At 42.1% G+C, this 27,555-nt stretch overlaps 3 protein-coding genes across 9 annotated transcripts in view; 2 read left to right on the forward strand and 1 right to left on the reverse strand.

The window, feature by feature from the left end:
* Positions 1-2,748, reverse strand: part of LOC116844866 (sideroflexin-2) — a 4,817-nt gene extending 2,069 nt beyond the window's left edge. The window contains exons 1-3 of one of the 2 annotated variants that reach the window (XM_032816960.1): positions 2,581-2,748; positions 656-843; positions 243-413 (exon numbers count right to left, since the gene is read on the reverse strand). In XM_032816960.1, the coding sequence (XP_032672851.1) occupies positions 243-413; positions 656-810 (326 nt within the window). In that variant the 5' untranslated portion in view covers positions 811-843; positions 2,581-2,748. Of the gene's footprint in view, positions 1-242; positions 414-655; positions 844-2,086; positions 2,287-2,580 lie in introns of those variants that run through there. The other variant, XM_032816961.1, reaches the window with a different exon arrangement.
* Positions 2,749-3,695: 947 nt separating this feature from the next.
* Positions 3,696-17,806, forward strand: LOC116844859 (PWWP domain-containing protein 2A-like). 2 transcript variants are annotated; one of them, XM_032816945.1, is made up of 7 exons: positions 3,696-3,895; positions 10,598-10,922; positions 11,209-11,443; positions 11,730-12,420; positions 12,605-13,130; positions 13,215-13,427; positions 13,620-17,806. In XM_032816945.1, exons 1-7 carry the CDS (start codon positions 3,732-3,734, stop codon positions 13,764-13,766), a joined length of 2,301 nt encoding a protein of 766 aa, XP_032672836.1. In that variant the 5' UTR covers positions 3,696-3,731; the 3' UTR covers positions 13,767-17,806. The 2 variants fall into 2 exon arrangements, with proteins under 2 accessions (XP_032672836.1, XP_032672837.1); XM_032816946.1 differs by having other exon boundaries at positions 13,293-13,427.
* An 860-nt stretch (positions 17,807-18,666) lies between these two features.
* LOC116844867 lies at positions 18,667-27,277 on the forward strand. Of its 5 annotated transcripts, none has more exons than XM_032816963.1 (6): positions 18,667-18,847; positions 21,447-21,613; positions 21,720-21,937; positions 22,421-22,495; positions 22,851-23,091; positions 24,373-27,277. In XM_032816963.1, exons 2-6 carry the CDS (start codon positions 21,454-21,456, stop codon positions 24,486-24,488), a joined length of 810 nt encoding a protein of 269 aa, XP_032672854.1. In that variant the 5' UTR covers positions 18,667-18,847; positions 21,447-21,453; the 3' UTR covers positions 24,489-27,277. The 5 variants fall into 5 exon arrangements, with proteins under 5 accessions (XP_032672854.1, XP_032672855.1, XP_032672856.1 ...); XM_032816964.1 differs by lacking the exon at positions 18,667-18,847 and adding an exon at positions 18,900-20,941; XM_032816965.1 differs by lacking the exon at positions 18,667-18,847 and adding an exon at positions 20,966-21,177.
* Positions 27,278-27,555: the final 278 nt, after the last annotated feature.

Genomic DNA, 27,555 nt, shown 5'->3' on the forward strand with positions numbered 1-27,555 from the left:
TATATATATATATATATATATATATATATATATATATATATATATATATATATATATATATAAGAGAGCAGGTAACAACCACAGATGAGAAACAAGATTGTAGAAACTGAGTTGGTATTTTTTGAACTATTTTTTGTATTTTTGAACTATTAATATAAGGCAATAGAAGAATTTTCTGCGAGCAACGTATAACGAGAAAATAATCAGTTCCTCGACACGTTACGATGGTCTACGGAAAATACCTGTAAAACTGAAGCATTGCGCCGGTGATGGCCATACCTCCCGGCACCTGAAAGGACATCCTGCCGAAGACGTTTTGCAGATCGCCAGTGTCAGGATGATAAGCCGACTCATACAGCTTCTTCGCATAGATGATCTGCTCTCTGGTCGTGCCGGCTGGCTCGTTGCCAAGTCTACAAAGTAGAGTGATTCTCAAGTGAGAGAGAAAGAGAGAGAGAAAGCATATCGAGTAAGAAAAGTGTACACATCTCGCTACTACCGCATTACTTTTTAATGACAAACTTTATGAGTCACTTCATACAGAGCTTTTCTCAATGAAAATGTTGGAACGAGCGTAGTCTTCTGACGAGCGAGCTAGTGGGTTTTGCAAGAACTACCTAAAATATCGCCATCCAACAAATTCATTTGTCGTTACCTGTACTGCTCGCACAAGTTTTTGGCAGCGAGCAGCTCTGACTCGGAGACGACGCAGGTGCGGAAGTCGGTCATCCACGCGAAGTACTTCCATCTTCCCACGAAAGTGTTGAGAGCCCACAGCGGCTTGTCCAGGTCTAGTCTGTCGCTCGTCATCGTGCCCGATCAGGAAGTCGTCCCGGCACAGATCTAGTCGGGGTTTTTTCATCATAAATATCGTGAGACACACAGGAGAGAGTCGATAAACGCGAGTTGCGAAAGTCGATTTTCAGTTTATTGAAAATTGAGTATCCTCGTCCAATTTGTTGAGATTTAGAGAAATAAATTATAAATATGAGTTTGTTATTTATAAGTGAAATAGATTCAATTCTATTCAATAAGTACGCGTGGTAAAGAATACGTATCTACAGAGTATCCCGAAGCGCTCTGCGAGGATGATATTTTAGGAAATGATATATGCACAACCGCATCTTAAAACGGGACGTTGGACATTTTTATGCGTTCATATGCTTCGCATGAGCCCGTGCATGTCTTCGTAATATTACAAGATGCCCGACAAGATGAGGATATATTTATAGTTTTAGCGCGCAGGGTCCGTGCGTGAAAATAGCGGCCGCGTTGAGTGTTTTTAAAATATATGAAACAATTTTCGCTCTTTGTCGCCCCGAGATGTTATGCAATATTTTCCGCGCGTAAAACGTTCGATAATAGTAGTCGAGCGGAAGATAAACGTGTTTATTTAGCATCAGCCACCGAGCCTTTTTTAACGCTATTTAAACGAGAAAATAAGCTGTAAAATTATTTGAAAAGTAAAGTGTTTAAAAAAGAAACGTGATTTCTTGAAACTTCGCTGAAATCAGCTAACGTCGGGAATTAAACATAGCCATAAATAATCACGAGAGTTCTCGCATTTACGCATACGCACGTTCAATTATAAATTGCAGCAATGAGTCGTATGCAAAATAGAGAACATTCCATGAAAGTTGCATCGACGTTGAACTGTTTACGTCACGATTCAGTTGATAAACAACATTGCACGTTATCAGTGCCGTGTTACGATGCGTCAATCGAACGGCGCTAATCGTTCGAAAGCAACTCAGAGTCGCGCACGATTCAAGAACCCAAGCACACTTATCGTTAGTTAATCATTATAAAATTATTATAAAATCATTAATTAAAACGTAACACGATAATCGATAAAATTGTTACAATTAACCGAATGTGAAGTTTCCTTTATTGTGTTTAATTGGCGTAAGTCATCGTAAGATCGCTAATTCTCCAGAATTAGATGTAGGTGAATCCGACTCCTCTTTCTGTCAAAGTAACATTCAATTTTTAGTTATTTTAGCTGTCAATCGATTTTGGTCGATTTGCGGCTCGCATTCGTAGTTATTACAGATAAGAAACGAGACTGGAATTAACAATTGCTAACCGAGATGTCACGGCTTGTCTGATCGACTCCAACTTATTTCCAGCTGTCAATAGCAACGTCCACGGTGTGAATACAGCTTAACAAGTGTCGACACATCTCACAACGAAGTTGTGAGTATCGTGCACGCACTTCTTGTATGATATGTATTATCAACACTTTTTTTTTTAACACGTTTCACGTTTCTCTTTTAGCACTCGCGTCGATATCGATTCCTGGCATTCCTAGAAGGTACGATCGAAGGACGACCCATATTTTTGGGAAGATGCACTGTCTTAGAGGGTTGATCATATCGACAGTCATGATCCGACTGATTGGTCTTTAAAAGGTCGTCGTTTACATCAAACCGTGCACAACAAAAACCCGAAAAGAGTAATTTCGTCACTACGCAGGGCCGCATTGTGAGCCCATCGAAGATCCAGTCTTCTCGCATTCGCGATTCGTCATCACGCAGAGATTATGCAACGCTTTTATGAGTACATAGCACTGTCACTTACCGTGAAACGCACGCTGAAGCTCCTTTGAAGCTGCGCTCGATCGCTCCGTTTCAACGTTGGCGAATGCCGGAGATACGGCGAATGTCGAAGCCAAGAAACGCGCGATACAGGTGCACAAGAGGTTCCTAGCTACGCTACTGGTACCCGACAGCACAACCCTCAAGCAAAGCAGATCGTAGTTATGTCGCGTTCACACTGAAGCAATATTGTTGACGGAAACGTCCACGTGCAACAACGTCTCCAGCTTATAACAGTCGAAATTCGGAGGTCTGAAGAACAGGAGATTCGAAGCGGACGAGTAATTATGGGGACAATCGTCGGAGCATAATTAATCAAAGAATGAAGTCACTTTTCCGGTTGCTGCGGAGTCGTGGTTGGTAACATTGTTCACCAGAGATAGGACAAAAGTAGATTTCGAAGATTCCTTCAGGCACCCCTTGCGCGTACGAGTCTGAACGACAATCCGCCTCCAAGACGCGCATGCGCATCGGTACCGGCGACGGTGGCCAGCTGTGTCGGCCGCCAGCAAAGCAAGGCGGTGTGCTCTTCCGCACCGCCGCTCCCCTCTTCACCTGCCGCTTCCTCACCCCACCACCATCATGACTCCAAAGCCTCACCGTCTGCCTCATGCGGCCCATGGCCTCTGCATACACGCAGGCAAGTGAGGCAGCCACAGCCGCCGCTCCTCACGTCATCCGGCTTTCGGGCCGAGCGAGCGAGCGAGCGAGAAAGAACGACGACGACGACGACGACGACAACGACGGCGACGGCGACGGCGACGTTGACGATAACGACGACGACGTCAACGACGGCGACGGCGACGACGACGACAACGACGACGCCGACGACGACGACGACGCCGACGACGACGACGTCGACGACGACGACAACGACAACGACGACGACGATAACGACGACCGGTGCGGAGCGTCGCGACGCGGGGCGAAGCGGAGCGGCGCGGCACAATCCGCGAGCCCACGAAGGATACGAGACGACGAGCTGCTCGCTGCTCTCGGTCGGTTTGCCGTCGTAGCGGTGCAGAACGGAGCGCAGCAAAGCTGAGCGGTGCGGAGAGCAGAGAGCACGGAGGAGAGCCCCTAACCACACGCTAACCAGCCTCGCTCGCTCGCAATAACTCTAAACGAGGCAAGATGGCGGCTGTGGAGGCAGCGGAGGCCCCGTCCGCTCTCCTCGCGTTCACTACGGGCGACAAGATCCTCGTGACCGTCGATTCCGCGCTGCCCGACATCCTCGTGGTGTCCTTCGTTCACGGCGCCAAGTGCTTCCAAGGCGTACTCCTCGACGCTACCAAGAGGTAAGACTTAAAGAAAGAAAGTGAGAGAGTGCGGGAGAGAGAGAAAAAGAGGAAGGACCTCGTGTCGCGACCCGTCTTCCTCTGCTTCCTATTTGTTCGGTTGCTGCCGAGAACCTTTGTCCTGCCGATACTAGGACAACTCTCGCGACGCTTTTTGTCTCCGGAGGGATTCCTCTGGAAAGCACGTTTCACCACTGTTCGATGGCTGCTCTTCTACGAAGGGCCGCTTGAAGATCAGCTAATTCATCAGTCCGATGGTCCTTCATCAGGTCCAAATTCTTCGTCAGGAAATGAGTGGAGAAAGAAGGGAGCGATGTTCTCGCACTTGGTAGATCGAATGTCGACGGTCCGATTTAGGCGCGGATTGGTGATTCGCAGGCGTTTCACGTTGTGATATTCAAGTCTCGGGACTTGGACTTCTAACTGTACGGGATATCCTTGAGGACTAGTCGATTCCAAGGTCGCCAGGATCAGATCGTGAATGAAAGCGACGAGTGACAACCTTGACGACTCTGTGCTCGCTCGTTGTTGATTTCTTGGGCAATACATAGTGATATTGAGCAATAGCAGAATATTAGTTGTAGAAAGCTAAGAATAAAACCGCAGGGATCATCTTTATCTAATGTTTCGAAGGATTCCGCTCGGCAGGATTAAATCTCAGGGCAAAGTTGCGATCGTACTCGGCGAAAGAAATATCGGTTGGTTTTCTAGCCTTCTGATGCTTAGGTGAATGTTTTCCTTTTTGTGTGAATGTTTAGTATTCCAGGATTCATAAAGACTGGTCTTCGAAAACTAACTAAATCTGATGATCCTTCAACAGTTGTGTGGTCAGATTTGCAAATACAATTACGTTCGACGAATCAGACGTTATCAATGTTCTCGCGAGACAAATGACGTGTTTGGTCTGGCTTAGTAATTCCGAGATCCTGAGGCACACCAAAAGCGAAGGATCTGAATCTCCGAATATAAATATTCAAAACTCTGAGAATTCGGAAAACTAGAATGTTACATAATTTCTTGTATTGTTTCATTCTTTCGAAGATTCTATGTCCGAGGCCTTCAAAAATGTTCTGGATCTTAAATCTTGAACTTGATCCTTAGAATGCATGGGCGCGGGACGTCTCTATGACTCAAAAGTTTAGGCGTTCAAGCAGGGAATGTCTTAAACGCCTGACAATGGCAGGATCCAAGGAATCCTTATATAATCGCTTTAAAAGTGATTAGTTGTAAAACGTTTCACTGAGTTTTGCGTGGTAGCTCTGCTCTCAAAATTCGACAAGAATCCTTTTGTCCTCTTCAAGTCTGACCGATTTTTAAAAAGAAAAAATGGCGTTAGAGGTGAGAAAATATTCTTGCGATAAAAATTCTTACAAAATACATTAAAATAAAAAGATATATCCATAAAGTGACACTTACAACCGGCTGAGCACATCTGTAAAATAGTCCGGACGCTTTCCTTTTGTTTTAACAGTAAATAAATTGTCATAAAATTAAGGTGTGTGACGCGCAACCTACTTTTTTTAACCTACTTTTCCACATGATTTTATCACGTTAATTTTACGGTTATTTATTGATTAAAATAAGTGAGAAGCGTTCGGACATGTGTTTTACACATTTACTCGATCGATTGCGAACGTCATCTTACAGTTACATCTTTTTATTTTGACGTATTTTGCAAGAATTTTTAACGTGTACTTTCTCGTTTGTGATATCATAAATTAAGATGGCCGCTGTGAGGATCCAAGAAGCTTAATTCCACTTAAAGCACTTACAGCAACTCGCGGAAATACGCGGAGTAATTTACTTCCTCGCGAGAGTTGCGTTGCTTTCGATAATTCGATGATACTTGTTCTACTTTGTTAGTCCCGTCGATTTCGATGAGCAAAACGTTACGCGCTACGCAATCGAGATAGAATCGAAAGTCGATAGAATAATCGAGAGTACGCCAATCATCAGATCTTTAACGAAAGGCTATTCGAATCATTTCTTTTCTTGTCATTTTCAAGATCGATTTTTTTTCATTCGGAGTTTTCCGGTCGCCGTAGGTGTTGGTGATCATAACTCGCCCCACGTGTCTGAGCACAGTGGAGAGATTTCGAGTTAGGAACTCGGCAGGATATTCAGGACAGAGACGTTTGATGTTCGTAGGATCCAAGAATTGAACGGAGGCGGCGCGACGCGATGCCGTCCGACGGCGCGCGACGCCCGTCGCTTCCATGACAGCGCGTCCCTACGTGAACCTGGTTGAATGAAGCATTTCGAAAGCTGCGATAATTTCGATAACCGCTATCTATCAATTCTCACTCTCTCTTTCTTTCTCTCTCTCTTTCTTTCTTTCTTTCTCTTTCTCTCTCTCTCTCTCTCTCTCTCTCTCTCTCTCTCTCTCTCTCTCTCAGGACAGTACCCTGTCCTTCCCTAGCGTCAATGTCCGGCGTCTAACGTAGGCGTGGAATTCGCGAGTTCCTTCGAACTTCGCGTGACGTCGTAAGTGGCTGTGTCATAAGCGAATTTTATCATTTGTCCGTTTTTTCTCTCTCGCAATCTTACGTGTGCGTACATTTGTATGTACAGGGTGTCCCGTGTATTTTTTTCCCCTATTCCGCGAATTCTTCAACTCGCGCGGCGGAATTTCCCCTCAACGACAATGATGAACGAGAAAGAAGACTATCGATCGGTTGCTTTCACGCAATGTCATCGTGCATCAGTTTCAAATCGCAAATTAGTTTAACTTCCGATTGTAAAGCAAACTCACTTCGAAAGTCACTGACTGTAGACAATAGTGCGCGAATAACGAGCGGCGCGGATGAACGATAGAGTCGTTAATAAAATTCCCGTCGGCATCGACGTTGACTTCGCGTAGTTAGTTGGACGAAGAATGCGTGGACGAGGAGATCAAAGTACATTTCGGGTCACCCAGTATACGCTAAAGAGACCTCGTCGTAGTGGTGACTCATGGTCTCGCATAATAAACGCCACCTTCATGATATAGTCATTGCTGATTTCTCGAGTAGCAGCAACCGAATCCGCACACGTTGCATCGATGCAAGCGAGCTAATCTTCGAAAATTTCACGAGATGATAGTTATCTCTAGACACGTTCCTCAATGGAAGAATCCTTTCACTGAACAAGGCGGATGAGTTCACAAAAGTTCACTTCAAAAATTACAGGGACAATCTTCCTGCCTACAAGAGTATGCGTACACGAAGAGAATCTTATAATAAAAATTACTAAAAAATGTCTAATCGAGAGAAGGAATAAGTCGACATTCTGCAATAATTGATTCTACCTTCATTTCAAATGTGCTACTTACATTTTGAGAATTGAAATGTGCTATTGAAGAATTAGTCATGTTTCTAGCGAAATTTGTTTCCAGCAAAATTTACGCAATGTTCCGTAGCAAGATAAACATTATTATCAGAGAAATATAGTAAAATTAAAAGAAAGAAAGAAAATTGAATGAAAAGAAACTATAGTATTCTTTCCGTGTACATCATCCTACGAAATTTCGCGTTTTTAATTATTAGAACATTATTTTTAAACGTCTCCACTTTTTAAATCAATATCCTGTTTCTCGCGTAAAAATAGGATTTTGGAATACTCTGACTTTTCATAAAATACCTACTTTATTCTAACAGAGCATTCAGTCTAACCGTATTTTTTACACGAGAAACACGATATTAATCTGAAAGTGAAAACGGTAAAAAATTACCGCTCGGTATTTCTAGTGCTAATCACTTCTATTCAGAACCACGATACGGTGGGTGAGCTCATTTCCGCGATGGCGCCTTGCGAATTGTCTAATCTATTTGACAACAAACATCGTAGCATCGGAAATTGCTGCAATTTCAATCTTTTCGAATTTCGAGTGGTAATGTATCTCGCTTTGGAGCTTCGCTCCGAGAGAACGGACTAGATCCCTCTTCTTGAACGAGACTCAGCCGAGCGCCAGTTTTGCTCGGTTCAATTGTCGATTTTTTTTTCGTTCGCCAACTCGCTCGCAACCGAACGTCAATTCTGTTCGTGCACGAGTGACGGGGTCTCTCTTCCACGTCGCATGGGAACTCGACGCACGGCAGGGTTGGCTGCCCCGCGCTGTCCAGCTCAGAACCTGGCTCTTCGCCGTGGCCGAACAGCTGTTGCCGTTTTCTTACCCCCGCGCTCTGAGTTTTCTCGTTCAAGCCGGCCGGCCAGTGGCCAGTATCTCGTATCGCAATTGCACAACTATGGCAGGGCTGTAAGTAATCGCGAAAGAGGACGAGAGGTGGTCGTTTCGCTCGTCTTCTTCTGGTTGGTGGTTGCGAACGAACGATATCGCACGCAACGAATCCATTACCACATGCCTTATTCATCGTTCGCTCAATAATATCATCATTCTTCTACGCGGTATCGGCGTGTAATGATAATAATCAGTCGACGAGAAACGAGGGGGCAGACTATTTTGGATCAGTTGTTGATGAAGAATTAAAGGGATATGATCGATCGGCAAGAATGTCATTGCGCTGTCCATTCTCGCGTCGTTTAATTATTTCTTTACGTGCGCTGCGCTGTGTATTATACGCTGTATATTGTGGATGTGTTATTTGTCAAGTTTTACCGGGTTAGATGAAAGATAAGCAATACAGACAGGCAGGCTATCTGCTTACGGCCCTGAAGGCTGGTCGGGGCCACCGACCAACCAGGCCTAGCCTGGCCTGGCCTGGCTTGTGTCACGTTGTGCACGACGGTATGGTGCGGTAGAGGTTCCCATATCTTTCCTGCGCGCTTCCCATTATTTCGGGGGAAGTCTCTTTTCATACTAAAAAAGTCGTTGACATAGACATTAATTAAGTTCTCGGAGGAATCTTGCGAGAAATGGCGCTGGGACATTCGTGCATCCAGTTGAGTGGCGAAGTTACTTCCTTACTTACGAATTTGTACAAAGAATTTACTCCCTTTCTTGTTTCCGCTTTCCACAAAGATCGATACTGGCAGGAGCAACGCACGAGAGAGTTACCTGAACAATTTCATAATCGTGAAAAAATATTCGTATCGATCGTAATGAAAACGCAAGTATTATTTCAATAATTTATCCGTATGAATTTTACAAGTAGTTGCTTTGGCATAATACTTACTTCATGATACGCTCCGTAAAATTTTTATTGAGATTGACTTGAAATCGATGACTGAATTAGTGGACGGTAGTCCAAGGACACGGAGTTTATTAGGCTGAAGAACAGTATTTATTGATCTTTCCGACGCGAGCCAAAACACGTCCCAGCTGTGTCGCTCGCGGATCCAAGGTTGAGAACCGCTAATATAGTGGTTTCGTGTTCGTCAGGAACAAAGGGAATATCGTCGACGTCTCTGAGAACGCCACCATTTGCGGGTTGAAACTGTGTATGTATGTGGACACAAAGCAGAGAAACAGCCACGTATACTACACTACAGTCCGTTAGCTGTCTACTTTATTAATTCAAGAAATGAGCCTGTTGTTACTGTCGTTTTTAAGGAGACAATTGGAGCGCTACTGCGATAAGATACGGAAAGTACCATCGAGGTGAAGCGTTTGCGAAATCGACGCTCGACTGAACCGAGACTCGAACTGTCTAAGCAAGATCCAAATTCAGATCTAAATCGAATGTGTGAGATCCAAAATTCGAAAGCAAAGCGAATCTTACGTTACGATGAAAAAAACATAAGAAAGAGAGAGAACATAATATTATGTAGCATAATAAAGTATCATCAAGATAACAAATTCGCGATAAGAATTCCGCTGAAAATTTGTTGGGAACATCTTTCGCCATAATCATTTTCACGTCGTGGCAGCCTCGCTACTTTTCGATTTTTCTTTTCCGTACATTATTCTTCCCCGTCAAGCTGACTCGGAATTTCGAGGGTCTGCCCGTATCGGGACCCAGAAAATATTAATGGATATACCGTCAGACTGTCGCTCATTGTACGCTCCTCTCGAATCAATACCATGACATAGCTGCGTTGTCGGTGCACGAGAAGCCGTTGAGGCATACCCGAAACCGTTGCTCAATACTCTTCTTGCCCAGCCATTCTCATTTCGCCGACGGTTTCGACCGAAGGCATTGACGCAACAATGATCTAATCCATTTTCCGACATGTGTGCGGAAAAAAGTGGCCTCTACGCTCGGAAAAATTGCGTTGTCTTAGAAAAGTTAGGCTGGAAAAAATCTAAGACCCAAGGTACTTGCGATAAATTCCATTAACTAATGTAAATGTGTTTTTCGTGAAGAAACAAACAAATAGTTGTAAATTTCGTTCATAAATCTAATAAATAATATAAATAGGAGGAATTAATTATACTTGTTTGTAATATCATAAATATACACTCAGTAAACACCAAGTAACAATAACATAACATCAATATTACAATTTCCTACTCAACAATATAATTGTTACATAACACATACGTTATATTGTTGAGTATAACGAAATTATAAACATAACAATTTATAACATTGATTATAACATTGATATTACTTGATGTTTATTGAATACATACTTTTTGTAGATGTACACATACAATCTCCCCAAGAGACTGATAAGTTTTTATACAGTTTGAGCAAGAAGTCTAATAAAAGAGAAGTTCTAATTTCTCACATATCTTTCAGATGTTTTCTAAGCGTTTTTTTCAGGAGTTATTTAAATTCTGGGATCTATGAGTAATTGTATGACGCATGAATTATGTTGCAGAGGCCTTCCTTGCGGTGTTCAGCCTCCGGAGCCGATTCCAGGCCCCGATGGTGACAAATTGGCGACGATCGCTGCACGTTTCAGCTACTTCCAAGAACGGAAGAGCACGTTATCGACGTCGACGGCCGCTGTCGTTACCAAGGTCGATCTTCGCAGAAGCATCAATCCGCCTGCCAGGTATAAGAACGCGAGACCCACGGTTAGACTGAGACCACGCCAGGTGCTCTGCAGCAAGTGTCGGTCGATCTGCAACGAGAATAGCGAGAACGTCGATGTCAGCAGGAAGCGGAAGCATGAAGAGGTGCAACAGCAACCGCAGCAGCAGGTACCGCAAGTGCCGCTTAGAATAATGTACAGGCTGTCCTCCCTTTCATCTACGGAGTCTTTGAAGAATTTTAAAAGAGAGAGAAAGAGAGAGTGTGTGTATGTGTCTGTGTAACCTGCTGTACTAGTACCGAAAGCTTAGAAAGCTCGCTTTAGAAAAAATTCTCAGCTGAGTTGAGAAATTAAAAAACTAAAATTCTCATGCTTGATCTCTGGCTTAAGAGTCACCCTGTATAACGTACCGCACGGGAGCCAAAGAGTAATGATTTCTTTTGCAATTCGACCAGTTGGTCGCGAGTACCACGAGAAGAAGCGACCGACGTTGCGGTCAGCAATTGCAGAAGGCCCAACGGACACTGCTTTCCGAGTGCCAAGCTGAAAACTCGACCTCCAATCAAGCGACGAAGACAACGGCCTCGAGTCCCGACTCGTCGAAGATGGGGGCCTCCTTGATCCCGAAACTAGCAAGATTACAGCCTAATGAGATCAGCAACGCCATACAGGGCTCTGGTCAATTCCCCGGTACTATATTTTTCATAACTTATCTTTTAATGAGAAAGTTGCTGTCAGTTTGTGGCGATTTAATCGCGAGATTTTTTTCTTATTACTGTTTCTTCTTTGACAATGTCGAATTCCTTACGAAATAATAATTAGTAGTCGAAAGAAATCTTTTTTTCTAAACTAATGAATCAACGTGAATAAATTTTACCGTTTCTGTGACTTTTTGTATTGTTCTAATCTCTTTGATCTAAAGCGGTTCTTAATTTTCTGGCTCTGAGCTGTATCAAGGACTAAACAATTGTTACAGACAAAGTGAAAGTCGCGGCGAGCGCGCAGCCATCGCATTGGCCCGTCAGAGGTGAGGAGGAGACGTCTCTAAGGAACGTCCTGAGACCTACAGAAGAAAGAATGGAGTCCACCGACTGCGACAGCAATCCCTCGATGGCTTATTGCGCCACACCAAGAAGACTCAGCAGTTCGTCAGTGGAGAGTGCGAAAGTACCCGAAGAAGAGGACAAGAAAACTTTCGCAGCTGCGGACTCGACAATGAGACTGAGAACTGGCAGAATACCGAGGAAGAAACGTTCGGTAGGCTCGATGGAGGATCTCTGGGATGAGTCTGTTTTCGAGGATCCCACCAGAATCGCTCGAACTACGCCGGTGATCAAGATCTCATTTGGTGCGCAAGGCGAAGGTACAGTTCTGAAGATACCTGCCAAACTTCAGGACCCCGAGTACGAACAGGAGACTGACGATCCGGACGACACGCAGCAAGAGAGGGATCCTCTGGAATTACCTAGATCCTTTAACAACGACTACGAGTATCACGAAGAGGGTGAAGAGGACGGGCAAGAGCAAGTGGATCCTCAAAAGCAGGGTGTGAAGGATGCTAGTGCGAAGGCGGCCAAACGAGCTTTAAAGAAAGCCAAAAAGGAGGCTAGAAGAAAAATGCTAGGTGGGGTGTCACCAGCGAGATCTCCTTGCAATGGATCACCGAGGTAAGAATTATAACCGTTTCGCACATATACAAAAAGAAATCCAATTTTATTGTTTAAGATTCTGTGGTCACGTTAATATTTTTCAATTAGCCACATTTTACACTGTATAGTGTATACACTATAGTCAGTATAGTCACGTTCCTATTTTCCACAATTTCCCACTAATCTATCCCGATTTATTTAGGTACAATCCTACTTACGATCCGCTCTCGTATCATCGTCGAAAGCACAAGGTGAAGCATAAAAAGAAACATAAGGAAGGCCGGAAGCACAAGAACCAGCAGCAAGAGCAACATCAACCACAGCAACAACAGTCTGAACAACCTTGCTTGGATTCCACGGAACAGCACCAGCAGAATTGGAATGTCCTACCGGGTGGTGAGTCTTACAGAGCGATCAAGGAGCAGTGCCTGAAACAGAAGCTGTCGATATCGCTCAAAAGACTCAATACAAACGCGTACGCGCGTTGCGACTACCCTGTCAGCAACGCGTCCTCCGGCTGCAAGAGTTCCGGCGGCAGTAGCGACGAGCTGAGCGAGCACGAGCCGGAAGTGGAGACAGCGCCCGACTTCCCGCCGCAATCTCATCCTTTAGTGATGCGACTGGCCGCTACTCCTGTCGCTCACTGTCTCACGGCTAACGGCAGGAGGATGGACGTAGGCGATGTCGTGTGGGGCAAGATCCATGGATTTCCGTGGTGGCCTGGCAAGGTACGTACTAATTCTGAAACGTTGTACTCTTTAAATGTGTAATTAAGATTTGATACTGACGATTGTCGTTTTTTTTTTTCGTAGATTGAAACGTTTGTGGCGCTATTTAAAGATAACAATCTGCTGAATAAGACGCTTAATTTAATGTTACGTTTTGTACAGGTTCTAAGTATCACAGTATCGTGTAAAGAGGATGGCACCTCGTCTGGTCCTCAAGCTCATGTGGCTTGGTACGGATCGTCCACGAGCTCGCTAATGTCCTGCGACCAGTTAAGTCCTTTCCTCGAAACCTTCAAGGTATATTGATTTAAATGATGATAAATAAATGATGATAAATAAATGATGATAAATAAATGATGATAAATACAAAAGATTAAATTTGTAATTTATTCTAATGGTTTCATACTATATCAACAATGTCGATTAATCTTTCATACTATCGACATTGTTGACTAATCTTACATATAGTATTCGTGAATCTGTTTTTAGACGCGGTATAACAAGAAGAAACGCGGCCCGTACAAAGAGGCGATACGACAGGCTCAGGATGAAGCTCGTAGTCAAATTACGCCTAATTCGACCAACAGCGTGTTGAACGTTTGCGGTTCGCCCCGTGAAGTCAACGTCCTCTCCTAAGGGAAGTTCTTCGACAACCATTCCTTACTGCCGAGCATCCGTCGGCGTGATAATTAAAGCGCTCGTGGCAAGAGAGTGCTGACCGATTATCCTTGATATTTCCAGCTGTACTAGATTAATCCTGATTTCGTTTAATTTCTCTAATAGCTTACTCATGTTCTTTTCAACTCTATTTTTCGACTTTTCTATTTTAGATCTTTGAATTGATTGACTTGTAGACGCCACAAGCTAAAAATACATTTTGTTTCGAAATTAAACTTTAGATGATTCGCACTTTTGTTTTTACGTGAGAAATTTTTTATGTAAGAAAAAAAGAAAGAGACTGTACGCTTATAGATTTCAAGACTCAAATTCAGTTATTAAATTTCGTAATCTGAAAATCTCTTGGATCTTCGATTATTTAAACTTTTTAGACTTAAATTATCTAAAATTGTGAATATGCTTAATCTTTCTAGAAATATATCTGACGTACACTCTCTTATCACAGACTTCTTACCGCTAATCGCAGCAATGACTGAATTACGAAAAGATAATCGTTATGTCACGAGCGCAGGTCAACACTGACTTTCCACGAGCGCTTGAATTACGACGGATCGGAATTGTCGTGTAACATATGAAATTTTGTACATACCCCTTAGCGCTAATGAAATAGTTACTGATCGATGTTCTGTCAACCATTTTTTCTCGCGATTAGTCGCTTAGAGCCAGTCGCCCTGGTCACAGCTAACCTTTTCTAATTCTGTTTAAAACTCAACGTTGAACTCAACGAACTTCGGCTCTCCACACTTGAGAATTTTATCGTTCCTTCGTATTGTTGTGTCTTGGAATTAAATCCACGGATTCGTAAAGTCTGAAAAATTTCAATTATAAGATTGAAATAAAAAAAGACTTGATTTCAGTCTTTCTATCTCTTAGATTATGAACTATCGGATTCTATCTCGTAGAATATGTGGAGCAACGAATTCTACGAATAGAATATACTCTTAGAATGGATTCTGATGGGACATGAGATGTTGGTCAGAACCGACGAATCATAATATTTTCTCTGATCCCGTAATGTTCACAATCGACTGACTCTCGGCGAATCGAATCGTGAACGTTTACTGCCATCATCACTGGCTTCTCTGTCCTCGGCTTACCAAGCGGACGGTAGCGTGTAAAAGTTTACTCTAGGTATTTCTAGACTAATCGTAAGTACTCACGGCAAAGTTAACTGATCGGTTCGTTTCTTCGTTTATTAATCTCTCAAACGTCTCGGGCGAGACGCGAGTCGCGATTATCGAGGATTGGCAATTATATCGCTAATTGTTGATAGAATGAACATAAACCATTAATTACCCGAAACAGCGCGACTATCTCAGAAACGCAGATTACAAATTGTCATAGTTTTTACGCAATCGTCATTCTTCGTTAGAAACGTGGTACGTGTGTTACCATATGTGGTGTACAGCTTCTCAGCTTCGATGTATTTTTTTATACCTATATTTTTTCTATAGCGCGCATTTTGAGTTTTTCGTCCAGAAAAGCAGCGATTTGAGGGATTAAGTATGAATTGTTGGTAGTTGTGTATTGATAATTCTTTCTGTCGGCCGCCATAGTGATTCGTGTCGCAGATTTAGCTGGACAAAAACGCTGGGTGTGCTTAGGATTGTATATTTAAATGTAAATTTTCATTCTCTTCTCCGACAAAGACAGCCAATATTTACGCTTTGTGCCAACACTGCCGTGTAATTAAACAATCGATTGTTTGATCTTCGAGCAACGATAATTGTAAAGCGACTTTCGGGCTCGCGATTGACTGTGAAAATAGCTTGGATAAATCCCGTCTCTTAAAAGCACTAATTAACTACAAAAGCAAACTTTTCTAACAGAAAGAAAGAGAAATGTGTATATGAACTAACGAAGAATTTTCAACTTATAGTCTCAGACAAGAGAAGTGCGAGAAATTAAATCTCGTAAATTACTCAATAGTTTTTACATCTCTAATATTGACGAAAGTGAAGATCCGAATAATATTCGTGAATTATTAATACGTTAGAAACTCGCCACTAAGCTTCGTCGTTTTAAAGTGATGTAGTAAAGTCGCCCAACTCTTTCGCTCAGCGAACTTCTGAATTGTTGTGCAAAAATTCTCAAAAACTTCCCGACTCCGTCGAACATCGCGAATCATTTCATGAGCAGCCATCTTAATCTCGCAGTGGCAAAAGCGTTGTAAAACTGCGAAGGGTACTTAAGAGCTCCTAAATTATTACCATCATCGATGCACGCTGCCACTTCCTCGATACGGTTGTCTTCTGGAAAGATCTTTTTTATGCTCGAAATTGAAAGCATTATTGGGTTTATTCTCCGTGATGCGAACAATCGGCTTGATTTCCGAAGACGTTGAGAGACTGTTTATTCGGGTACATCTCTAAGAGAAGCTCGATCTTGCGGAATCGCACGGAGCTTCGAGAAAAGTGGATTGTCGGGAATTATTGAAACATTAAGAATTCTCTGATTACCAAGTATAGGCCTCTGTAATTTTGCCCCCTTTCCTTCCCCCCACTCTGCTCCTTCGCTCGTCTAATATCATTAAACAGTCGAGAGTTCCCAAATTCTTGTCGAGGCGTAGCGAGTTACTAGAACATTGAGTATCTATTGATTTTAATCAACCACAAGACAGAATTAATTGCGAAATGAATCTTACAAGATGAGACGAAGATTTTGCGAGGAGTCTCGCGAAATCGGTCGCGACGATCTTTTCGTTCGACAAATTATTGATTTGATAGTTAGGTACACGGATGAAAACTATGCGGACCCGATGATGTGGACTAAAAACGAAAACTAAACCGATGCGAGAAGGGAAAAATGTGTGTGAATGTGAGAGGAGCGTGACAGAGCGAGAAAGAAATAGCGCGAAGAGATAAGATGTTTTAAGTAACTGTGATTTTTTTGCAAATGTTTTATATATATATTATATATATATAATATATATATATGTATATATATACACATATATATATACATATGTTATACATGAATATGAATTAATTTCTACATACATAATATAAACGATGTTTCGATGTCGCTGTGTTTATACGGACTAGGCTAACATATCGTTAACAAAATTATTATTATTATTATTATCATTAACGATTATTATTATTACGATGATCATGATTATTCCTTATCGTTGCGGAGCTCGAGTGTTGCTGATTGCTTGCTGTAAGTACACGAGGATGGATTGTATGGTCGATTATTAGCACATTCTTACCGCCACATCAAGCGAATGAAAGAGGGAATGGAAATTGCACATGCCAATTATCACAGAAGACAAAAAAAAAATCTTTGTGCATTTCTTTCTTTTGTCTTACTAGGCTCGGTTAGGAAATCATGTTATCCGTACTTACGTGCCGCCGTCTCGATCGCGCACTGGTCGCTTTTGTTATTTAATTTTTTTCTTCGTAGTCTTGTGTTAAATATTTATGCGCGATAAAGGGAGCGTTCATGCACGCAGTCGCTTCGTCGTAAATCGTGCATCATCTCCAGACGTAACTTTTTATTTAGATATATACTATTTATTTTATTTAGGAGTGATATATTATTTATTTTATATTATCGATGAGAATATATATATATATATATATATATATATATATATATATATATATATATATATATTTTGTGCGTAGTAACACGTCAATATACGAATTGTCCGATTTCTCTATTTTTTGATTACGCAGGATATATAGCCGAGGTGACACATTGTCTCTCTCTCTCTCTCTTTCTCTCTAAAATGTTTTCTTACAGATAAAACACTAACTTAACAATGCGAAGAGAAAAAGGAAAGTACAAATGAGTACAATTATGACCTGGAGAAGCTTACGTTTACAGCGAATCGATGCTGCGTGGCACGTGAGTGCTACTTTAACGCGCTGTAATTAGCGCTATTGATTTAGGGTTCGCGATTGAACGTTAATTTACGAGATATTAATGTCGCGATTTGGCGAAATTTACCAGGTAAACAAATGGTTTGAATAAATCGGCATATCTACCTCAAATTCTCTTTTTTAATTCACTCTCTTAGTTATCTCAAGCCACAAGCTCCTTCGAAGAGACCCGATTTATTTTACAAATATTCAAAGCATGCTGATCCGATCCTGGTAAATCCTCTTTCACCAGCCCATATCAATGACGCTGGTCCACAGTAATTGTTGTTAAAAAACCACGTTAACACGTAATTAATAAATTAACCTATTGTGTATAACAAATTGAATATATAACCGATAGAGAGCCACGAGAGCTAACAAAAGTATTTAAAAAAATTAAATTAAATTAATTATAAAAAATATTGAAATAAACCTGGTCTTTCATGCGGCTAACATTGTTAAACTTCTCGTTGAAATTATTTCAACTTCGCAATTACAACAGAACAATCATCACTGGCTGAAGTAAGAAAAAACCAAGCTTATCTAGAGTGTCAATGACTGAGGCTGGTCAATAACTGTACTGAGAAAAAAGCACTTGAAAATTTATTTGTGCAGAAATAAACTTTATTTCGTAGAAATAAACTTTATATTCTACAAATAAATGTTCAAGTAACCTTTTTTTCAGTGTATCTCAGTAATGTTCAGGGTATGTCAGTAATTGAGGATGTTTATCCTATCTGGTAATTCGAATTTTGATTCAGCTTTGAGATAATCGGTAAGAATCAGCGCAGCAATCAATGTGTCCAGTCGCGAGATGGACAACCTCAGCCCCAACATCCGTTTCTAAAGCAACCGTGGAGAAGTACCCCTTTTTTTCATAGAGATATGCCTGATCTCGTCTCGCTCCGTCGCGAATTCGAACGCAGAGGGTGCGCTTCCCCCGGCGAGATGCGCGCCCGCGCATTAGCGGCGAGCCGGCCCTAGCCGGTTTTCTTTGATTTTCGCGTAGGACCGCCGGCGTTGTGGGCACCCTCTCGTCGGGGTTGCGCGCCGCACCCTGTTGTTGGCGTCGTCGCGACGTATCGTCCGGCGAGCGCGGCGTGACGCGACGCGACGCAACCCGTTCGGCGTCGCGGACGAAGATGCACCGGCGGCAGGTGCGCGAGCCTTCAGGTAATTCGACGATCAACCAACTTGTGGAGGATACATCGAGAGTGTGTAGTCGGTCGATCGAGTCCTCGAGTTCGGTTTGTCGTCGCGAACACGAGTACAAGTTCCAGCTTAAGCTGCCGTGGCATAAGAACGAACCTGTTCGGACGTGATCTGTGATTTTTTGAAAAATATCTTGGAAATATTATTTTCAAAGAACATCAAGGATCATTTATTAATCAGAGAATGGCATTGCCAATTTAACATAATATTTATCTTTTAACATTGAGTGACGTTGGAGCAGAGATCTTATTAGGTGCCTGTAGCTATATATTGAAAGAAAAAGAGAGAGAAAACACAATAGCCGTGGTGATTGCACTCTTTTTCTCTTTCTCTTCCTCCCTCTCTCTCTCTCTCTCTCTCTCTCTCTCTCTCTCTTTGTAATTGCTGATCAGATCGGGTGGAGCGTCAAGTGGTAATAGATTGTCCCGGCGAGAAGAAAATGACTTTATTAGTTGAGTTCTCGTAAAAATCGAAGCTTGCGGCTCGTTGAGTCGTAAGAGTGCGACGGATGATGAGATATCGTGATGAGAATATGTGTATCCTGACAGATGTTTCGTAATTTGAGCTTTGATTAGGCTGGTCGACCCTGCGTTCTTCTGCTTTTTAAATCTCTGTTGAGGAATTTTAATTCAGCGTTTTGTCAACACGCTTGCGAAGTCGTTACGGTATGAAAATAGTGCCGCTTTGACTGGCGAAAGTAAATAAGTAACACTATCTTATCGAATGCTGGCTTAGCGTAATGAGTAGACTTAATTTTTGCCGGAGATTAAAGCGTCAGCTGGCTCGCTCGATTAAAGTTTCCGTCCGGGTTTCCCGGGTATAATTTACGCGTGATTGAAGTTGCAGTAGTTGTAAGTTTTTCTCAATTTTTCTTGAAAGTAAATGTGCTCGATTTTTATCAGACTTTTATATGGTCGGAAGGAAACGCAGCCAATCAGTCTCTTCCTGTGTGAATAACACAGATTACAGCACTAATAATATCATGATTAATGTAGGCGTAGTCGTTTAAATTTCAATTATTACATTCGCGCCACCAACAAACGTTATAGCTCGGAATTATAGCCACCTTGTATATCGCAGTCCCTCGTAGAGCGATCGATCGTATAAGCACGACGTGGCGCAATCCTGGAAAAGTACTCGTTTTCCTGAAGCACCCGATGTACAACATATTATCTCGAGATCTTTGAAGATCAACTTATAAGACCCCCCGATGTTTTGTCTCCCGACGTCGATTACTGATTTATACTGAAGACACGTCGTGATTTTTATCTCAACTGTCCGTTATCGATGCCATACAAAAATCATATAGCGAAAGAGAATTTCTCGGGAATTCCGTCAGCCAAGATCGAACATTTAATAGCAAATCTAATTTTCGCGCTAGTCTGCCCCTCAAAAACGTGAAAAGAGCTGGACAAATCGTATTCTGTCGCCGCTCCACTTGAAAACCCGGACTCACGATACGACCGGTGCCCTTTTATCTTTTCTTTCCCAAACAGTCCCGCCTGGTAAATCGAGCAAACATGAAATATGGGTCATAAAGGTGTCTATCGAGCGAGCAGAAAAGGAGAGAGAAAGAGGAATAACGCGACACTTGGTTTCGTTCTCTAAGGACTCCGTCGCCCTCGTCTTTTCCGCCACCTACCCATCCCCAGCCACCCCCTGGCCGCCTTTCCACCGCCTTTCGCGCGCAAGCCCCGTGCATCCGCTGACAGCTGCAGCTGCGCGAGCTCCTTGCAAGAGGCAGGTGCACACCCTTCTGCAACTGCAGTTGCCAGTATTCGCCGCCTCGGCCTGCGAGCTTCAAGTTGCTGTTTGTCAAAATCGAGGAAGATCCTCTCGTGACACCTCTAACAGTTGCTACACCTTTCACGCTCGCGTTGCATCGCGAGAGACACGACCTGTCTGTTGTTTACAGCGTCGTCGTCGCTTCCCGACGAACATGAGATCGATATTATTATCTTGACAAAAAATACGAGTTCCATGCCCTGCCATGGAGATGTTGTTTAACTGCGGCGATTGAAAAGAGAAAGAGAGAAACCGAAAGTCCGCGTCTGAGTAAGTCGGCACCTCTTTCAAGATGTGCTCGATTGAGCGACCGGATATTACTAGGTTATGATTTGCAATATTTTTTTATCGTACATTGCGTCCCGTTGTACGGCATTCCACCAGCGAAACGTATTCATTGTATTGAGTATGCAAATTAATCTTTGAATTCTGCTGATCGCGTACAAGTAAATTCATCGTCGATTCCCGGATCGACCGGAAGATGTTCGATAATAATAATAACAATGGTAATATAATAATACAGCGTTACGCCTTTAAACTACCGGTTCGAGCAAAACAGATCCGTTTGTGTTGGTGAAAATATGTTTTGCACGATTTCGACGCGCGTTTTTGTGGACTTGTAAAATAACAACATCGCGCGAGACAAGCGAGACACTGCTGTGTGTTTTACCCCACCGGACGAGTTATAATACACGTGTCGTCCGAGGATGTACCGCATGCAGTGGTGGTATCGCACGTTGTATGACACGGTGTTCACAGTTTGCGACACTTTCAGACGAATTATGATACACGTGTCGTCCGAGAGCGCGCTCAGGTATGACCGGGTGAAGCGTAAAGGTGCGGCTTTTTTCACGAACCTGTTCAAGTCGAAGAAGCTGGCGTTAGGGATGAAGATTAACGAGGACGAAGAGATGGAGCGCGCGCCCAGGGTGGAAACTCCCGGTAAGTCGATTCTTCGATTGTATAATCCCGGAGATATTCGCGACGACACGATTCCGTCACATGTGGCCGGGGATTAATGACACACCTGCGACACTTGTGCTTTCAGCGGTCATCACCACTGGTTGTCGTCGGAACGGCTTCGAGAATGACAATACTATGTCGCGAATTCCGTCAACCTTGAGCGTGACAGCAGTGGACGTTGTCGTTGCCTGTCAGCCGTCACCATCGCACTCCATTCTGACCTTGACACCCGGTAGAACGCGTAACATCGATCAGGACATGGAGGCGCTCAGACTGAGTCGTCAGGACAATCCTTTTCTGCAGGTTCGATTTCAATTGCTGCATTATTACCCGATCGTCGGATATTAAACTGCTCGATTTCGCGAAATTATCGGAACGATTCGTTGAATTGCAAAATGTTAGTTTGATGTGTGCCAATTTTGTTGCAACTTTAGACATTAGATCGCTAAGATATACATGTCTTTATAATTTTGCTATTTTATAATTTAATGCTATTTTATCTGCGTGACTTTATCTTTGTAATTTTTTTGTGATCTTCATATATCTTTGCGACTTTGCAATTTTTAGATCCCTGTAGTTTTCTTTTTTTTTCTAATTAAGCTTAATGCTCGCAGAAAAACATCGTGTTTTAGTTTTCGGTCGTCCGACTTTTCTGCTTTTCTGCAGAAACGTTCAGTGAGTCGTTAATACGATATAACGCGTTCTTTTGTTCCATGGCGACGGCTAATGTACGTGTCGCTCCGCAATATATCGACGCGATTGTGCAAATTTTCTCTAATTATTCAGGTACTAGCGAGTCGCGAGAGCCTCGTGGAATCGATCGAGGAGTCCGAGTCTGACGATGCGATTCTGATGTCGCAGGTAAGACTTCGATCAAACTTCCGGGTCTAATAAAAACTTGGCAGATCTCAGTCTCTTTCTCTTTTGGTTGCGTAAGAAAGAATTTAAAAAATGGAGAAGAAAGGAAAGGAAGAAAGCAAATAAAATAAAATTCTCTTTTTTAGCACACTCTCGGAATAAAATTCTTTTAATACACGGTCTCGAAATATTATAAAATGTTATAATATTATAATACATGTAAATTCTTTTTGCGAGGAACTTTAAATCGAATTAATACAGTTCACACATATGTAATAAGCGTCATGTCAAGGTCTTCTTGTCGAGTAACGAAACGAAATTTCAACCTTCTCGAGGTAGTAACTACATGTGCTTTCAGGAATTGGGCGATGCGGATCCTTTGACACTCGCGCAGGTACACGAGCATCTGGTGCGCAGTCCACCGCCGGCGTCTTGGCCCAATTCCACGGCTTTCCACTTTCCCCATCAGGATCCGACCATCACCCCGGGCAAGAACGACAGCAACACGGTGCCACCGTCTAAGAGCCCGTCGAGGACGCCGTCGCATCGCGGCAACGAGCATGAGCTCTCCAGGAGCGAACCGTCGACGGACATCAGAGGTGAGCGTTTCCTCGTGAGAATGCTCGTCGACGTTCCGCAAAACTCTGCGAATAAATTTCAAAAAAAAAAACTCGAGGAAACTTGCCGCTCCTGTTTTCTTTTTTTTCCTTTTCTGTCTCTAGAGTCGGATTCTCTTAAAAAACTACGTTTCTGGTGGTCGTAAATTGCGCGTGACGGAGACACGGAAAGGAGCGATTAACCAAACGAGTCGAGACCACGAGGCGCGTCTGAAACATTTCGTCGGGGCACGTGAGATTGTCCACGTGTCCCGATGAGATTGCCGGCTCCCCATGCCACGCGGCATAGCGCGATGGAAATGTAGATCGGAGCTTTGGCAAATCGATCCATTTGCAAGAGAGAGAGATACTTACTTGTCCGACCTTGGCATTGCGTTTACGGACACGCGCGATTCCCGTCTTTCTCTTTCTCGCGTGTACACGCTCTGCCTTCTCCTTATTTTTAACCCGAATAAATTAAGGTTCCTCGGTGGGACGGCCGACGGGAAGTATCGCTACAGCTTTCTGTGCTATTGAAGCCACCGGATCGATAGAGCGATTATAGAAGCTACATATGACGACTCGCTATCATTAGCTATCTCTGCGAAACGATATTATCGCACATTTGTGAGGTATCGCTTAAAAATGTATCTCCTAGTTAATTGATCGTGTCCGCAGAATTTCATTTTATACAATTTTGTGCCGGTATATTCCAAATTAATAATATATTTATACATCTTGTGATTTATCCAATTAATAATTTTGTATATGATCAAATGAGAACTCGCGTGTGCGGAAATTAATCCATAAAGTGCCTAGGGAGTCCCCTGTGGCGACTCGACGCACACGGAAAAATATCATTCTGCTGCTTACTTAGCGTCTACTTTTCTTCTTGTAAGTGGTAGTTACCTTCAACAAAGAATATTTTCTCAATAATAGTCTCCACAAATATATTCCTCTTAAATTTGAGAAAAGTTCATTCTTATGCACTCAAATAGAGAATTCATCCTGTTTACAAGAATATATGATAAAACTTTACCGAAGAAAAAGTTAGTATGCAATGAGCAAGCCGAACTTTTGTTTTAATTTAATATTTTTGACTGAAACACCAAGCTTATTAAGACGTAGTACGTATTTATTTTGAATAAATTTGATGCTTATAGTGAATTCACGCGATAGAATTGCGGATATATAAATTTATGAAATATCGAATGTCGTATGTATTTTTTTGCGTACGGAGCTAAGAAAGCCGTTTACTGCAACTAAACGATTCTTTCCTTTCAGATCGACACTCGCATCCATTCTCGTTACTTCATCCGACGCCGATTCGCTCGTTGTCGGAAGTTCGACGACTTCATCGCTCGGCGGACGACAGCGTGCAGCTGATGTCGAGTGAATAAGCCACAGCGGGACGTCGGGAAGCGATCTTGATCGTTGAGAACGGTTCCTCGTGAACGAAGGACATCGACTTCCGTAAGTCCGGGCGTGTTCGGAGCAACGGCTGCCGACGAGTTGACTTGGAAGGACTTGGAGCGCGGCGAAGACGAGTTCGCGGTCGCCTCCAGGCAAGTTTTGTCCTGATATCGAGAGAGGGTCGTTGAAAACGAGAAGCACGAAGGATCATCGAGGGATCTTCTCGCGTATACGACCCTTGATTCGCGATGCGTTGTTTTGAGGCACGCGCGTGAAATTGAGACGATGATCGTCGAGGCAACACACACAGAGCAATTAACGATGCTTCGAAGCGCATTTTTCAAGCGCGATTCTCAAGCGCAATTAATGCTCTTTCCAGAGCAGAGATAAAGAGACGCAGTCTCTATGAAGACGTGATCATTTTGTCGTTGCAGTCCATCGGACTTTGAGTGATCATTTGTTGAATTTATTCCCGATCGGTTGATCAAAAAATTGATTCTCTTGTGCTTTCATAAAAATTCACCTGACTAGCTTAGATTACTTTGATTGACATTTATCTAATTTTTGTAATTCAATGAGTAACGTATAATTATTCCCAATTACGATTGCATATTTTACGAATGGGCCTATTTTTTACAGCCATTTGGCAGTCCAAATACATCGACGTTCTCTTTATTGCTGTTCTTTGTACTCAGTGATTGACGGTCGCACATGTTGATTTTCATATCCGTTCGAGCAGCAACGTACGAACAACTAGAACGTTAGTTTACAATACAAACGATATTCCGAGAGAAATATACATCATAGTTTCTTGAGGCTATGCCAAACCGAGATATTTCCAGATATTTGAAGATATTGTGTGAAACACCTTATACACTAGTTTGCAGAACACTTTGCAGAGATCTCTGAAGAGTCACATTATCGTATATTTACTATCTAATTAACAAAGGTATTGTCTCTGCTAAGTCGTCAGCTGAGTGAGAATCAAACAAATATTATTTATCATATTTTTGAGAACTTCGCAATTTTTGTGTAATTTTAATTACATTTGTATATATTTTTAGACTTTATCGAAGAGCGACGTAGCGTCGCGTAACGATTAGAACGTCACGTTAGAGCACCGCTCGTAATTATTAATTATTATTACGAGGACAATGTGTATTGTCCCGAGATCTGTTATAGATATGATAGTTATTGTTGACGCACATGTCTAATTATTCGTGCAATTTAAATGTCTATTTTACGTAGCTGTTTTAGAAATGTTTCATATTTAATTGTAACGTCTCTTCTATACTAATTGGACATTATCTCTTGACTCGATCTTGATTGTTGTTGAGCCGCGAGATATTTTCTTCTTTTAAATAATTTAACGTGCAATTTTTTGCTATATTGAAACTCTCTGACTTCTAAGGGCAATTTTGAGAAGATAATTTCGTCGAGACAAGTGACACACAACTTTGTGACTCACGAAGATTAATTAATTTCTAACGCTGACGATGCGCCAAATGTACAGGCCTCAATTAAACTATTCCTCAAATTAGATGAGTAAACGAATAGTCGTAAGAACTTTTTTATGAGGCAAAGCAGTGGACGGGTTTGTCGATAACGATTTATTCCCGGCATATTGAAAGTAATATTTCTTTTAACGATAAAAAAAACCGTCGTCAATGAATTCTCAACGAATCAGCCAATTATTTCTCCTTCACTTTCTAAGATGACGATCGATCTTTTTCTGACGTAAATTGTAATGTAAATAGAATCTGACGTGCTCTCTTAAATTTCAATATCGTCAAATCTATCAACAAAATTAATATAATATTAATTTTGTTATATTAAATTAGTGTTTATATTAATAAATATCAGTATATTAACACATTTTCGCGTGACGCTCGTGTGATACACGAAGCGTATCACTACTTCAGAGCGAATGCAGATGTGTTTTAATTGACGTTTATATTAAATTAATATAAAATAATGTCTTTGAAAACTTATAAGAAAAGTTGCAAAAGATGTTATTAAACTTGTTGCACTCTTGAAACGTCAATTACTTGCGGATAGATGTATAGTCATAGCTCGGGAGATTTTAAATATTTGGTCAATGCAAGATCGAAGATTAGATAATTATTCTCTTGTAATTGCTCTTCCTCGCCACGTAGTAGGCGTCATTACGAGTGTTAGAATTTAATCTTTTCGATTATCTCGGACAGTCTTTTTCGTGTGTATAAATTTATCGTCCATTTGTTGCATTCAACGACAGAGCCCGTCAGTTTCTTTTACAGGTATACGTCGAAAAGTGTTCGATGCGATTCAAACGATTAAGTTTAAGCGATATTAGAAATGGGTGGCCAATCGAATGCAGAGTAGAACTGTATTTATCCGAGGAAGAAGAGAAGTGTGGAACAATGCTATTAAAGTACTATCATTAAAGCTCATACATACTCTCATATACTCTCTCCATTCATATATAAAAGGTCATATAAACCAACTGTGTGCTAGGGCGACTTCGAACTCATTACTTATAATGCGGAACGTATATTACGACAATTAAGGAAAATAGAATTTTCCCATCCCCCCGTAAAGGTATCTCTTTGTAAAATAATACACCTCGTTTTCGATCGGCCACCCGGTTAGCGCCGCCGACCGGAACGGAACGGGGCGCGACTTTAGCAGGGTTTATACGGACTTTGGAGAAAAAAAAAGAAAAAGAAGAAAAATAGAAATATAGCGGAGTATCTAGAAAGTTACTGTATATCGAATAGAATCCAATTGACTTGGCCATTGAGAATTGAGATTAATTATATTGTACTTGTATTTACATAGAATTTATAAGCATTTAGAGTCCCAAGGCGCTCGCTCTTGAGAAGCGTGCTGCTGAAAGTTAGACAAGAAAGAAAGAGAGACAGAAAGGAGAAAGAGAGAGAGAGTAGTTGAGAAAAAGTGAGAATATAAGGCCGATTAGAAAATGAGTCCATTTAGAACCAATTTTTTCAACTTCTTGAGCTATATAAGCTAAAAAACAGGTAAATTATTTGTCTGTCTTTGTCTAATTCGAAA

Source organism: Odontomachus brunneus, unplaced genomic scaffold (genome assembly GCF_010583005.1).
Source record: "Odontomachus brunneus isolate Ranch 3 - 2012 unplaced genomic scaffold, Obru_v1 Obru_scaffold_047, whole genome shotgun sequence".
Classification (NCBI taxonomy): Eukaryota; Metazoa; Arthropoda; class Insecta; order Hymenoptera; family Formicidae; genus Odontomachus; species Odontomachus brunneus.

Bases quoted from the DNA above. Each gene is read 5' to 3' on its own strand.
- LOC116844859 (XM_032816945.1), top strand. From the start codon at position 3,732: ATGGCGGCTGTGGAGGCAGCGGAGGCCCCGTCCGCTCTCCTCGCGTTC. The intron at 3,896-10,597 runs GTAAGACTTAAA...ATTATGTTGCAG, and splicing joins CTCCTCGACGCTACCAAGAG to AGGCCTTCCTTGCGGTGTTC. The intron at 13,428-13,619 runs GTATATTGATTT...ATCTGTTTTTAG, and splicing joins CTTTCCTCGAAACCTTCAAG to ACGCGGTATAACAAGAAGAA.
- LOC116844867 (XM_032816962.1), top strand. From the start codon at position 21,379: ATGTACCGCATGCAGTGGTGGTATCGCACGTTGTATGACACGGTGTTC. The intron at 21,614-21,719 runs GTAAGTCGATTC...TTGTGCTTTCAG, and splicing joins GCCCAGGGTGGAAACTCCCG to CGGTCATCACCACTGGTTGT. The intron at 22,496-22,850 runs GTAAGACTTCGA...ATGTGCTTTCAG, and splicing joins ATGCGATTCTGATGTCGCAG to GAATTGGGCGATGCGGATCC.